At 49.2% G+C, this 14,705-nt stretch overlaps 1 protein-coding gene across 1 annotated transcript in view; it reads left to right on the forward strand.

Moving 5' to 3' along the window:
• The window catches only part of col6a4a (collagen, type VI, alpha 4a), a 70,193-nt gene that overhangs the window by 35,673 nt on the left and 19,815 nt on the right, over positions 1 to 14,705 (forward strand). Inside the window, exons 16-35 of the mRNA XM_080308657.1 lie at positions 49 to 102; positions 462 to 533; positions 617 to 643; positions 729 to 773; positions 2,946 to 2,999; positions 4,600 to 4,662; positions 5,742 to 5,807; positions 6,095 to 6,148; positions 7,059 to 7,094; positions 7,650 to 7,712; positions 7,792 to 7,854; positions 9,887 to 9,949; positions 10,337 to 10,399; positions 10,477 to 10,527; positions 10,624 to 10,659; positions 11,782 to 11,844; positions 11,928 to 11,990; positions 12,553 to 12,588; positions 12,672 to 12,708; positions 12,788 to 12,825. Of these exons, the coding sequence (XP_080164783.1) occupies positions 49 to 102; positions 462 to 533; positions 617 to 643; positions 729 to 773; positions 2,946 to 2,999; positions 4,600 to 4,662; positions 5,742 to 5,807; positions 6,095 to 6,148; positions 7,059 to 7,094; positions 7,650 to 7,712; positions 7,792 to 7,854; positions 9,887 to 9,949; positions 10,337 to 10,399; positions 10,477 to 10,527; positions 10,624 to 10,659; positions 11,782 to 11,844; positions 11,928 to 11,990; positions 12,553 to 12,588; positions 12,672 to 12,708; positions 12,788 to 12,825 (1,047 nt within the window). The remainder of the gene's footprint in view (positions 1 to 48; positions 103 to 461; positions 534 to 616; positions 644 to 728; positions 774 to 2,945; positions 3,000 to 4,599; positions 4,663 to 5,741; positions 5,808 to 6,094; positions 6,149 to 7,058; positions 7,095 to 7,649; positions 7,713 to 7,791; positions 7,855 to 9,886; positions 9,950 to 10,336; positions 10,400 to 10,476; positions 10,528 to 10,623; positions 10,660 to 11,781; positions 11,845 to 11,927; positions 11,991 to 12,552; positions 12,589 to 12,671; positions 12,709 to 12,787; positions 12,826 to 14,705) is intronic.

Here is a 14,705-nt window from a genome sequence, read left to right on the forward strand (position 1 = left end):
TCATCTCCTTTTTTCGCACTGAACCATCACCTGTATTTTTAAAAACAGGGCACGGTTGGGCAGAAGGGTCACCCCGGCTTCCCCGGAGAGGAGGGCCTCGCTGTAAGTGCTTCTTCATTTCCTTCATATACATCATCTGCACACATGCCTCATCATCTTCAAACCAACAGCGTCTCTGGTTACTCTCAGAAGATATGCTGCTGGACTTAAGGCCACAGAAAATATATTTGTTGTTTCAGCGTCTCCATTATGAGTCTTTCTCTGCAGTTCTACGTCACTTTGAATTGTTGTTGAGGACAAAAAAGACGTTTAAATAAAGAGATAAACATCTGTGAAAGTCGTCTCTGTGAGTCAAAACGGACCAAGAGCGTCACTCTGTCTGCCAGCTGCTCAAACGTGAATCATAAACCATCATCTGCGTCTTTTGCTGCGTCGCTGCTCACTCTGTCTGTGTGTCGCAGGGCGGGAGAGGTTTACCTGGACCGAGCGGACCTCAGGGAGTCCAGGGATGCTCGGGAATCAGAGGACAGAAGGTAGAGCAGTGCCGCTGAAATGTCCCGGAGCAGATCTGCCAGAAGCCGATGTTGATGATGTGTGTGCGTTTGTGTGTTTGCAGGGCTTCAGAGGGCTGCGAGGAGAAAGGGTGAGTTACTCAGGAATGTAGGAGGAAGCACAAACACTCACGTCCTGATAAAGTCTCACAGAAGACTTTTCTTCCACCGCCGCAGGGCGAAGACGGAGAGGACGGGCTGAGCGGAGTGGACGGAGAACAGGTACTGACGTACAGATAGCACAGCTTCATCCTGATCGCCTTCATCGTCAGGTATCTCTGTGATCTGTAGCGTGAGATATCGCGATGCATAAACAGGAAGGATGATGACAGATAACGGGAAACCTGAGTCACACCAACGACCGAATCACCACATTTCTGCTTCCTTTGTTTATTTTCCCAATAAACTGGTAGCTAAACATTACTGAATAATTATTTTAACATCAATGAAATATTTAATAAACCTTTGATAAATTATTATGTTGTGTCATAGCTGCTGGTGGCTCAGCGTCCTCTGTTAACCCAAAGTAAAAGGTTCATATGAGCAAAATCACACCATCGTTTATGTGTTATCAACACCGCTACGTTTCCTTTAGTCTTTCATCCACTCAGCAAGATAAGCGCCAGACCCCAGGCTTTTAATTTGAAAGTTCCATTTCTGCTAACCATCACGCTGGTCGTCGATGCCAACGGCTGCCTCTGCAGAGACTCTGGTGTCCAGCTCAAATTCAAATGTTATTTGTCACATGCACAGTCATACACAGTCCAATATGCAGTGAAATGCTGAACTGTTGGGCTGCAGCTGGTGTTGGTGGTCCAGGTCCGGCAGCACTGGGAGAGCTGGTTCCTGAGCTCAGGACTACCAGCTGCAGTCCATCCACAGAGACAGCTGCTGACTGCTCTCATATGTCAGCACTGAGTCAGGGTAGTTTCACTCTCCGCTCGGCTGCCATCACAAACATCATTTATCTGAGGCAGATCCCTCTTTTTCCAAAGTCTTCCTTTGTTCCCCGGCAGCTGCAAACATCCTGATAACGCTGCAGCGCAGATGAAGTCGGCGAGCTCTCACACAGACGTCACAGCTCTCTGAAACGGCCCTCGGCCATTCAAAGCTCAGAGGCAGTGAACACGGAGAGTACAACAACCGGCATGTCGGCGCGCTGCTTTTCCTGCCTCGACGGTCAACTTTCATTTTCATCATGCATCAAATGTTGATCATATTACCGCCACCATAAAAAATTATTAGTAAACAGCCCGAAGAGTCAGTGACAATCAGAGATGGGCAGTAACGCGTTACTGTAATCTGATTACTTTTTTAAAGTAACGAGTAAAGTAAGGGATTACTATTGCAAAAATGGTAATTAGATTACCGTTACTTTCCCGTAGGAACACTGCGTTACTGTGTTACTAAAACCGTGATTTTTTTTGCGAGAATGTCTCATGACAGTGACGTAAGCGAGTGTGACGTTGGTGACAACAGCTGTGTGCAGATCAACAATGGATCATATATCGAGTGCAGAGAGAGTATGAGCGTGCAGCGTTTAAAGCGTGGAAGTACTGACCTTACTTTGAGTTTGATTCCATAAAAAGTGACAAAAACATTAGTGTCCGCTGTGCGTGGGAAGAAAACTTCTTTTTACAGCGAAAAAACCCCTAAACTTCCAACAAGCTCCGAGTAGCTACGACGTAATGGGAAACTCACAGAGAAACTCGCGGATTCTTCCACTGACCGCGGCACACCTGCACCAGGGTAACCCTCCGCCTACCCCACTCCTGCTTTACAGGTGAAAATAGAGCAACAGGACCGCTGAGTCTTTGACTTTATTTATTTTCTGCTGTGTTTTACTTGCATCTATTTGAAAGACTGAGTGTAAACACAAAAAATATTTTATTTTATGAGCTGGAATGTGCAGAAAATAGGTTTAAATGTTAAACTAATTTCTTCCAGTCAGAGAATGTTGCAGATAATTAAATGTTTGCTTGATGCATAAAGTTAAAAGATTAAAACTAATAAAACAAGTTTTAAAAAGAGACTTTTCCATTTGATTACATTTTGTATGATGGATTATGTAGAAAGTAGAATTGGGCTGAAAGATCTATCGCTTTATCACCTCTTCAGGGTGTACATCGTGTTTTTAAAAAGTAACTAAGTAACCAGTAAAGTAACAGGATTACTTTTTTGGGGAAGTAATCAGTAATTAGTTACTGATTACTTTTTTCAAGTAACTTGACCAACACTGGTGACAATGATCCAAAGGTTCAGATTTGACTCACTGATGGAGAGACACCGATGAGTTTCTGTCCTCATCGTGGAGGAAACGAGCGGGCGTCTCAGGAAGGGAGCTGATTGGGGGTTTCCATGCTTAATGGCATTCCTGTGTTTCTGTGTCGGCAGGGAGTGACGGGACGGGATGGAGCCCGAGGAGAGAGAGGACACCTCGGCAACCCGGTAAAAGAAAACAAAAACTATATAATGTTATTCTAACATCGATACTTTATACTGCAATTTTCAAATGAATTCTGAATTTCACTGAGTCAGAGAAGGGAACCAAGAATGAGGCAGCGGTTTGGTTTGCACCGTTGGAGGTTGTTTGGACAAAAACACAGGCACATTTAAAATTGACTCACAGGGATAAAGGTGGGAGAAAAAGTGTGAACTAAAAGGTATTTTACATGATTGGATGGCAAATTTCAAATACTGCACACTTCAAATGTTTGTTCACGTAACGACCGACCTCCTTAAAGAAACCGTCAGAGCCGAACACGAGAACCTCGGGACTGAGCTGGAGGAAAGGAGAGAGCAGATAGCAGCTAGCCCACGGCTAACACGTGTGATGCAAACAGACCCGGACTGAGCCCTGAGGGATGCCTTAGCACGAGGACGTACAGATGTTAGCATCAGTTCTGAAACATCTGTCAGTTTAAGATGAGAGGCTCCTGAGAGCAGCCAGATCAGTTAGTGAGAGTGTGACAATCAAAGGGGTCAAAGGTTGCTGAGCTACAACCACCTGTATCATGTCGTTAGTGAGTTTCAGTAAAGCCGTCTCGGTGTCTTTAGAAATGAGGCTGTAATGATCCGTCTGTGAAGGTTCTCGGTCATCGTAGTCTAAGTAGCTTGGAAAGAAAAGCGTCTGGACTTCTTTAAGTTGCTTGAAGACGTTTCACCTCTCATCCGAGAAGCTTCTTCAGTTCTAAGGTCAAATGGTGGAGAGTCCCAGATATAAACCTAGTGGGAGTTTCCCCCCACAGAGGGACAAAGGACCCCCTGATGATCCTCTAATCGCCTGAGCCAAGGTGTGTAACTGGGTGTGGGTCCCAATCAGCCAGAGTTTCGGGTGTGTTCATTGTGAAACCTGGCCCCACCTTATCATGTGAATTCCTGAGGTCAGATGTCCCAGGATGTGAGTGGGCGTTAAGGCGTCTGGGAAGGATCTCAAAACTGGATTATAGATGGCAGAGAGTTGGTGTCATAAACCCCGCCTCTGTTCAAAGATGGTCGCTCACAGTGGACATAGATGCTTCTTTCACTCCTCTTTCAAACCATCTGTCCTCTCTGTCCAAAATGTGAACATTGGCATCCTCGAAAGAGTGACCTTTGACCTTTAGATGCAGATGAACTGCTGAGTCTTGTCCTGTGGAGGTGGCTCTTCTGTGTTGTGCCATGCGCTTGTGAAGTGGCTGTTTGGTCTCTCCAATGTAGAGGTCTGAGCATTCCTCGCTGCACTGTACAGCATACACCACATTGTTAAGTTTGTGTTTTGGCGTTTTGTCTTTCGGGTGAACCAGTTTCTGTCTGAGCGTGTTGCTGGGTCTGAAATGCACCGGGATGTCATGCTTGGAGAAAACTCTGAGTTTCTCTGATACCCCGGCTACATGGGGGATGACAGAGTCAGGCTTCAGGCTTAGATGGAACATGTTGTGTGGTGTAGGGTCCTAAGGCTGTAATGATCCGAAACAGTGGGATTTTTTTTTTAAAGTAGAGGAATGATGCTGGTGGTTGCTGACCTCTGACCTTTGCTTATATTGACGGGCTGAACTGTTGTCCTTAGGGTATCCCAGGAATTACGGGGGAGACGGGGGTGAAAGGACAGCAAGGACTGAGAGGAGATCCGGTGAGTGTCAAACATTTCCTCGTCTTCTCTCGTCTCTCCTCCTCTCTGAACTGTTTTTCTCTCCTCCTTACATCAACATTTCTTCTTCTTTGATATCCTGTCCCGTCTGGCAGCTTCTGCACTCTGAACTGTGATGTGAATGCACGGCGATGCCGAACACATTTTGCTTTTCCAAGACCAGATACATGTAGGCTCCTCTAGTTCATGTTTATTTATTCATTTCAGTTATGACTTATTATCTGTGCAATAGCACGGGCAGGCAGGGGTAGAATGAAAGGATGCACAGAGACAGCAGCCCCCCAAACCACCAAGAGAGCAGGCCAACGACCACATCAGAACATCCAGCCATGCACCCCGGGACCAAGAAGCACCCTCACCCCAGGGAGGGGCAGAAGTGTCCCACAGGGGGAAGGGGCGTGGGTGTGGGGGGGTGCACATTCTTCTTCTTTCCTGTATTTATTGAAGCAAAGCTTTGAGCTGTCGGGCCTTTTAATAGGAAACTGTGATGAAACCCAGACAGCCAGGATGTCCGTCACACACGAGCGTATTAATCTGTGCATGCAGAGCAGATGGTTAAAGTCATCGGCGTGATTGTGAAACACACAAACAAACAGATGAGACGCTCGCACGAACATCTGTCTTCAGACAGGAAGCTGTGAGAGCTTCAGTCTGGATGTTTCTGTGCAGGAAGCATCGAAGCTGCACCAACCAAAAGCAGACAGTCTTAAACTGTGAGGTGGGAACATGAAACGGTGTTCCGATGATCAAACGGGCATCCAGGTATATTATGTTTATCGCCTTGGAGGACAACTACAAGTGTTTGAGCACCACGAGGGTTTTTAATGTGGCATAAACGGGACCGAGGGCAGCGGATTCCCGCTCTGTAATCCTGCACTCTGGAGCGGTCCTCGCTGACGCCGGCGCTAACGCGAGGCGAGCTGCGACCGAACCACACACTCAGAGTAACCGCAGCCCGTCTGCCGTCACACAAAGTTTTTAATAAATGTTTGCATGAAGCGCAGCTGGGCCACAGCTGGACGCTCACTGTTTAATCTGTGGCTTCATCTTTCTTCTGACAGGGACAACCGGGGGCCGACAACACCTCGCCCGGAGCCAAAGGCGACCCAGGAAACCCCGGCCTGCCGGTGAGACACGTCCCAGAGCAGACGCAGCAGAAATGTGTCTCAGATAAATAAAAGTAGACGCCTCGTTTCTCTCTGTCTGTGTTTGAGGGCAAACCTGCTGACATCTGCTTGGAAACGACTTCATTTCTCTGATTTGCAGTACTGATGTGAAACCTCACAGTCTGAGCCCAGACTGCGAGGTTTCTTTAACAGATTCCTGCTGCGTATGCACGTCTGTCTAAAGAGCGTGCTGGTGTCATCGCTGTCTCAAATCCTTGCTCTGAAGTGTGATGTGTTCAAATCCACAGGGAGCACCCGGGCAGGACGGCCGGTTCGGAGAGTCCGGAATCGTGGGGAACCCGGTGAGCTTCTTCATTCTCAGCACGAGGAGCAGATCTTGTTATTCCAGGATTATTAAAGCAGCTACGATGAGATATACAATGCTGCGCTGTACTCTGGTGTAATACTACTGCTAACCACAGGCTGGGGCAGCGAGTCGAGCACGAGACGCTAACTAGCATTAGCTCAGCGTTCACACAGATCTCTGAAGTTAGCCGCCTGCTTCTGGCAGCCGGACGAGCTTCAGCTTAGCTGGAAGTCGTCTGTCACTCACTAAACCTTCAGAATGAACTTCCTGCCAGCTCGTCATGAACGCTGTTTTTAACCATCTGTTTTTTAACCAACGTTTGCTGAAAATATTCCAAATAAACGAGTGAAATCAGCCCTGCAGGCACCGAGCCAGCCTGCCTGGAAGTCTTAGACAGGCTTAACTCTGGAAAAGTCTTCCTCGCTCCATCCTCACACGCCCAGAAACAGCTTGACTGAGTGAAATCAGCAGCTGAGCAGCTCCAGAAAAGCATCCCATAATTCACTGGGGCAGAAATAGGAATGCCTGCATCACAGCCTGTCATGTGATCGTGTATAAATCAGTGATGCTGTAACACAGCGGTCCCCGGGCCACGGTCCGGTACCGGTCCGTGAGTCGTGAGACTGGGGTGTGACATGTCTGGTTTTCAGGGTTTTTATCAGTTTTCAGTGTTATTTTGTTATCGTTTTTATCATTTACTCGGTTTTCCTGGGTCTTTTCACGTGTGTTATGAATAAATCTTTTTTCGGTATTAGTTTTATTTTGTTGTATTTATCCGCGACACCTTAAAGGCCGGTCCGTGAAAATATTGTCGGGCATGAACCGGTCCGTGGCGCAAAAAAGGTTGGAGACCGCTGCTGTAACAGCTGTGAGATTATTGATCAGATATGTGGACTTCTCCTCAGGGACCAAACGGAAGACGGGGACGACTGGGTGACAAGGTAGGACACGAACACACTCGGAGCTGCAAACGAGTGTGTGCGTGTGCGTGTGCGTGTGTGTGTGTGTGTGTGTGTGTGCGTGCGTGTGTGTGTGTGCGTGTGCGTGTGCGTGTGTGCGTGTGCGTGTGTGTGTGTGCGTGTGTGTGTGCGTGTGTGCGTGTGTGCGTGTGTGCGTGTGTGTGTGTGCGTGTGTGTGTGTGCGTGTGTGTGTGCGTGTGTGCGTGTGTGCGTGTGTGCGTGTGTGTGTGTGCGTGTGTGTGTGTGCGTGTGTGTGCGTGTGTGTGTGTGTGTGTGCGTGCGTGTGTGCGTGCGTGTGTGTGTGTGTGTGTGTGTGTGCGTGTGTGTGTGCGTGTGTGTGTGTGTGTGTGTGCGCAGGTTTAGGCATCTTTGTGAGGACAGAACATTGGCATGCTACTGTACCTGTGGGGACCAAATGTCCGTCCTCACGGGTTTGAAGACATTTTTACGCTCAAAATGTTGTCTTAGTGTCAGGGTTACGGTCGACTCGACGTTCTCACTAAGACATGAAAACGAGTGTGTGTGTGTTGTCTGCAGGGTGCAGCTGGACCACCTGGAGATCTGGGACTAGAAGGCAGCCCAGGTGCTTCTGGTCCACAGGTGAGCCTTCAGGGCAGGAAGAGTCACACTTAATGTCCGCATGCTGCTGCTGCTAACACGCTAACCTTTGTCTCTGCAGGGTCCCGGAGGGGTCAGAGGTCAGCCTGGCCCGAGAGGAATCCCCGGCCTTCCTGGACCTCAGGTCAGCTGATCATTTATTAAAAACGTTGATTTTCAGTTTCTTCTCCTCGAGCTGTGAGGTAAACACAGAGTCACCGCGGGAGCAGACCCACAGCGAGCTGAGGAGCAGCTTTAGATCGATTTGCAGACTGATCGCTGGATGGTTTCATGGTTAGGGTTCAGGTGTTCATTCCTGAAGCTCGGCTGGAGCTTCAGTCTGAGGAGGCCACCCAGAGCTGCTGCAAGCGCCGATGAAACGTTGGATGTTCTTGCATCACATTTGGTAAAGTTGCAGATCAGCCTGGTGGGATCAGCTGGCTCTGGGACTGTTGCTCAATCTGGAGGTTTAGATTTCCCTCACGTCGGCTTTGTGGTAGAAACGTCTCGTCTCAGCAGTTTGCACCTTAAACAGTGGCCCCCGATGTGTGTTCAGCTTCTCCCAAAGATCCTGTCTGTGTAGCTGAAGGCCCAAACCCTGAACCGTGGAGTCTGCTCATCATGACGACTTGACCCCGAATCTGCCCTTTATTACACAAACACACTTATGAAAGCTGCAGAATCACGAGATGCAACACAGAAACGGTCGATTTCCAAATCCACGGCCTGGTTTGTGAGTCTCTGGAGACGCTGAGGTTTTCGTTTCTTCATCCTGGTTAAGGCTCGTTTCGCTGTGGGCTCATTTTGTGGTCGTCGGATTTGAAGCCTTCATCGCTGCGTTTCATAAATCCCGAGTGTGACGGTCGCTGCTGCAGCTGCCAACATCTGGACCTCTGCAGTCTGGGCCGATCTTCCCCGAAGCCGCTGTCATGTCATCACTTTAGAACCTGCACATCTTAAAAAAGTCCTCTCGTTAAATGCTCGTTTTATTTGGTGTAAGTGGTTTGAGCTCAGCGATCTGTGCACTGCTCTGCGTTTAAACCAGAGAATTTCTTTACATTGAGCTAAACGAGGACATGAATTCCACCGCCAACAAGAACGAATGCTCTCGAGTGCTGCTTGCGCCCCAGAGTCATGACTCTCCGTTGCAGCATGATTGGTTATTAATGAATAACAGGGCGGTTCAGTTCGTCTGGCCTGCAGCGCTTCTCATCCAGTGTTGGAGATGTCAGCTGCAGAGGAGAGGAGAGAGGTGACACACCATAAGTGACACATAAGTGTCCCAAAGATCATGACCCAAACTTTACATAGGAACTATTTTCTTCCAGCGTATACATCCGCCAACCAAAAGAGTCTATAGCTTTGAGCCTGCTTACTCACTGATGTATTCATTCACTTCGTTTTTGATGAGCTGAGTGGTCAGTAAGAGAGAACGATACAAATGCCAGGAAGATGCACGATAATGTAACAGAACATAACAAATATAACAAAGAGTGAAATACACGTTTTATGTGTGTAACCAGGTCCTGCAAAGACACGCTGCAGCTGAGATTTCGAATGTAATTTTCGGTACTTTGAGCTGTGCGGTCTGTTATTTAACAAAGCCGTCATCCGTAAAGCTGGACGCAGGCCGGAGGCACCGAACAAACGGCCTGTCCCCACAGCTCCACGAGTCTTTAAGCTGTACCGTCCAGCGTCCCGCTCAGAGGAAACTTTAAACAGAACTGATCCGAGTTTAGTCTGCAGGCAGCTGTCGCTGTGTTTGCTTCAATCACCATCGAAAACACCGACAGACAGGTCGAGTTCGGCCCAGAGCGACGTCTGCTCGACTCTCCCTCATTCAAACGCAGCGTCTCAGTCTAAGCTTCAACTCTTTTACCAGACGCGCTCAGTCCTGAGCCGCTGTTAGAAAATCCAAAGAGGACATCTCATAAAGAGTCACTGAGGAGCTGCCGAGCAGAGATGTAGGACCAATGAAGCTCAGATTTATCACTTGGCAGCGCTCAGCGGCGGCCATGTTTACTCTTCACCTGTTTGGATAAGCGCCGTTAAAGTTGATGACGAGCAGAGATTTATGTGAGGCTCTGTGACCGACGGGCTCTGTCCACGGTGCATTCAGGGATAATCAGGTAAAAGGGAACTGTGTGTGGCTCTGACTCTGCTGGTTTTTCCTCCAGGGTGGACCAGGTCCCGCTGGAGACCCGGGCTTACCTGGACGGATCGGTGGTAACGGACAGAAGGTGTGTGACATCATCATCGTTTAACATCTGATAAACGTCCCCGCTTCACGTCAGATAAGATCACATTTATGAGAATAGCTGACGAATACTCCAAGAGGTCAGATGAAGAGATTACATCCTCCACAGTTTCCACCCAGCAGGGCCTGAAGGCAGGAAGTTGGTCATACACGTACGTCCATACAGGGTACATGGGGGGGTGTGGCCACCACAATGTCATCAGCTTTAATTGTGAAGCCTCCAAGTTAGCCTTCTAACCACAGTTATGGGTAAATGCCAGCTGGCCTGGTTATCAGTCTGCACCCACACATATAGAGACAGGGGGGTTAATCCAGTTGGTGTGAAGGGGGAGGTTATCTTCACCATGACAACCTGTTGTTGCTGTTAAAGGGCCAACCAGGCGATCCCGGTGATGAGGGCGCACCAGGACCAGACGGACCCCGAGGAATGCCGGTAAGGAGCCGAGAGCCCGCTCTGTTCAGACAAACAGTTTGATTGGATGTCAGTGGCGCTGACTGTCTGTGTTTCAGGGTCAGGACGGTCGGGATGGTTACGGACCCGCGGGCCCCCGAGGTGCAAAGGTGACCCTTCATAATACACAATCCTGTATTTCATCCTTCTGCTAGATCTCTGCTTCACATTCATAACAACGTTCACGTTCTTGCCGTGTCTTGCAGGGCGATCCCGGTTTCCCTGGTTACCCTGGTCTTCGGGTGAGTTCACAGCAGATCAGGTTGAATCCATCCTGGCATTAAATCACAGTAAACACGCAGACAGGAAATGAAGGCGGCCTGCTGGGAACGGATCAGAAACGAGTTAGGATCCAAACATCGGAGCGTTTTCAGGCTAACAGAAGTCCAACGAGAGTTTTTAAGTCCACCGAGTTCAGGAGCTGACAGAGCTCCACGAAAATGCTGCGAACACGAAATAATCTGCGTGTTTGCTGCGATGCACGTCGAAGCTGAGCAGAAACTCCTGCAGGTGTAAAGCTGATGTGTGATTCTGCTGTTCGCTCTGAGAGTGACGCAGTGAAATCGGCCTCTTGCTCTCTCACATCATTCAAACGGATGCAAACAGCAGGTGCTGCTCGCTCGCGCTGCTTCGGGACGACAGCGGGTGTTCGTGGCGCGGACCAATCAGAATGGACCTGTGAGCTCAGCGGGTTCAGAGATTTCACTGCAAACGTATCAAAGCTGCACTGAAACTTCAAATACTCACAGACGGTAACACAGAAACACTGTTTAGGAGCTCTTCAGTGGATCGAGTCATTGCACAGGCTGATGTAAGCCACGCCCACCTGTGCAGGATCCAATTAGGACTGTTTCTCTGTTAGTAGCCAAGAAACTTTAATGTTTGTGGTCAAATAAACATTTATTTCTGCTGTTGGACGTGTTGAGGTGGGAGTGTGTGGGCCGGACCGCCTGCTGGAGCCTCTGCTGGTGCTGCGTGGCTGCAGCCCAGGACCCTTTAATCTTACTGCTCCTGTAAAACTAATACAAGCCTGCCTACACTGGTGGCTCATAAACACCTCGCCGTGCTGCCTGCAGCTTTCACACATTCATACACAAAAGGTTGACAGCAGAGCATCACTGAGCTCTCACAGCTTTGTGGTAAAGTCGACTGGATCCTTTTCGAGGATTTATGAGACAGGCCGCCTTAATAAATAAGCACATTTTCAGTTTTACTCGCTGGTGTTTGTCCAGAAGCTTTTGGAGGCCGGAGATAAGAACGCTCTTGTTTATTCTTGGGATGAGTGTGGTCAGGAAGTTGACTTGAGGGCTTGTGTTTGAATTTGGAGATGCGTTACCTCACGAGCCGTGTTTCTTTCTCTGCAGGGCGAGGAGGGGCTGCAGGGACCGAAAGGATATCCAGGGCCCAAAGGGAACCGCGGCCGAGGGGTGAGAGTCCACTGCTCAGATAACTGAATCAAGCTCGGTCTTTGAGTCCGTCAGTGACGTTTGTTTGTGATCCCGTCACGTAGGGTAACGCGGGTTTGCCAGGAGAGTCAGGAGTCCCCGGAGAACCGGGATATCCGGGACACAGGGTGAGTGTGGAAAAGCTTTAGGAAGCTGCCGACTTCATGCTGCACAAACTGAGCGCCTGGAGCCAGAAAGATCACTGGATGTGGATTAATTTATAAGAAAACTTTTTAGTTTTCCTCTAAATCTATTTCGTCCTCTCTTACAACGATAAAGGAAAATGTATTTTTTACCCAAACTTAACTCTAAAGGTTAGTTTAAACAGGTGCAGAGGTATTTCTGTCCTTTACAGAGCTCAGTTTTCTCGCTGTCTTGTTTAAAATTACTGGAAAATCCTTTGTGTGGTTTTTAAAGATCTCTGAGCTTCACGCAGCGTTTGGGGTGGCTGTAGCTCAGGGCACCTACTAACCAAACGTTGGCGGTTCAGTCCTCGTCTGCTCCGCTCTGCAGGCCAAATATCCGTGTGCAAGATCCTAACCCCAAGTGCTTCCATCGGAGCGCGAATGTTTGATAAAAGACTTTACACGAAGGGGTGAATGAGGCAAAAGGTGTCGAGATCTTCGTTTGTTTGATCAAATGTGAGGAACATTCTTCTGTCATGTTAGTCAGATATCACACTGTTCACAGGGCCCCCGAGGTTCTCCTGGAGGCAAAGACATGACTGTAAGTCCACCTTAAACCCACCTCACCCACATTAAGGAAACATTAGTACAGGATGTAATCACAGGTCTTTCCTTTTGACTCAGGACTGTCAGCTGATCACCTACATCAGGGACAACTGTGGTAAGACTTCCTGACATCCTCACATCATCTCAGGAAATGAAACCTGCACGTCTCTAAATGCTGTTTGTTTTCCCTCCAGCTTGCTCTGCTGGTACGTGTCTCCACTCTAACAGTCAGGTATCGTGGTGAGTACAGCTCAGCAGCCACGTCCACAGACTGGATCAAAGATGGACACAGCTGCACTCTCTGAAGCTTCAGCATTTGATTCAGCACAGTGTTGTTGTTGTGATTCTTCTCCTCAGGATTTTTCCTCATTTATTGCTGTCGTTAGTGTCAGGATGGTGAAAAAGGTTTTCTTAACCTCCTCGGACCTGCGTCCACATATGTGGACATCGCATTTTGGGATGTCTAGACGAAAATAATTAATTTTACTCTACAAGGGCCTGATATCCAGTTACGAGGACGTTATACTGCCACTGTTCTATCAAAATTTAAAACTAACTTCCTCACATGTGGCTCTTATTTGTCTCAGAAAAAAAAAATGGAGGAAAAATCCACTTTCTGACACCAGAAATGATGACGTCAGCGTATCGAGTATAAAAACATCTGTTAATGTCACAGCGACTCATGCGGCTACCACGGAAACTTGAAGAGTTTCTGTGGAGCAGGAGGAGTCCCAGGAGTTTTGCCTGGAATCGCGTTTGTGGCCTTGACCAATGATGTCTCATGTTGCTGAGACGCTCCTGCTCTGTACAGACATCCACTCACTGTTTTTCTGGCCTACCCATCTGTACACCCAGAAATGCTTACAGGTTACATGACAGGTGAGGTCCCGTTGGGTACGTTCTGCCTCTGCACACATAAAGACCACAAAACAAATGTCCAGACCATCCATCCATCCATCTTCATCCGCTTTATCCGAGGCCGGGTCGCGGGGGCAGCAGCCTGAGCAAAGAGGCCCAGACCTCCCTCTCCCCAGCCACCTCCTCCAGCTTATCCGGGGGAACACCAAGGCGTTCCCAGGCCAGCCGAGAGATATAATCTCTCCAGCGTGTCCTGGGTCTGCCCCGGGGCCTCCTCCCGGTGGGACATGCCTGGAACACCTCACCCAGGAGGCACCCAGGGGGCATTCTTGTCAGATGCCCGAACCACCTCAGCTGGCTCCTTTCGATGTGGAGCAGCAGCTGCTCTACTCTGAGCCCCTCCCGGATGGCCGAACTTCTCACCCTCTCTCTAAGGGAGAGGCCAGCCACCCTTCGGAGGAAGCTCATTTCTGCCGCTTGTATCCGCGATCTCGTTCTTTCGGTCACTACCCACAGCTCGTGGCCATAGGTGAGGGTAGGGACGTAGATCGACCGGTAAATTGAGAGCTTCGCTTTTACACTCAGCTCCCTCTTCACCACGACGGACCGGTGCAGCGTCCGCATTACTGCAGCTGCAGCCCCAATCCGTCTGTCGATCTCCGGCTCCCTTCTCCCATCACTTGCGAACAAGACCCCGAGATACTTGAACTCCTCCACTTGTGGCAGGAACTCATCCCCGACCCGGAGTGGGCACTCCACCCTTTTCTGGCTGAGAACCATGGCCTCAGATTTGGAGGTGCTGATCCTCATTCCCGCTGCTTCACACTCGGCTGCGAACCGTTCCAGTGCGAGCTGGAGGCCATCACCCGATGAAGCCAACAGAACCACATCATCCGCAGAAATCAGAGATGAGAGTCTGAGGCCACCAAAGCGAAAGCCCTCCGCCACTTGGCTGCGCCTAGAAATCCTGTCCATAAAAATTATGAACAGAACCGGAGACAAAGGGCAGCCCTGGCGAAGCCCATCACCCACCGGGAACGAGTCCGACTTATTGCCGGCAATGCGAACCAAGCTCTTGCAACGGTTGTATAGGGATCGAATGGCCCGTAGCAATGGGCCAGACACCCCATACTCCCGCAACACCTCCCACAGGACACCCCGAGGGACACGGTCGAATGCCTTCTCCAAGTCCACAAAACACATGTAGACTGGTTGGGCAAACTCCCATGTACCCTCAAGTATCCTGGAGAGGAT

Source organism: Astatotilapia calliptera, chromosome 11, assembly GCF_964374335.1.
Source record: "Astatotilapia calliptera chromosome 11, fAstCal68.1, whole genome shotgun sequence".
Lineage (NCBI taxonomy): Eukaryota > Metazoa > Chordata > Actinopteri > Cichliformes > Cichlidae > Astatotilapia > Astatotilapia calliptera.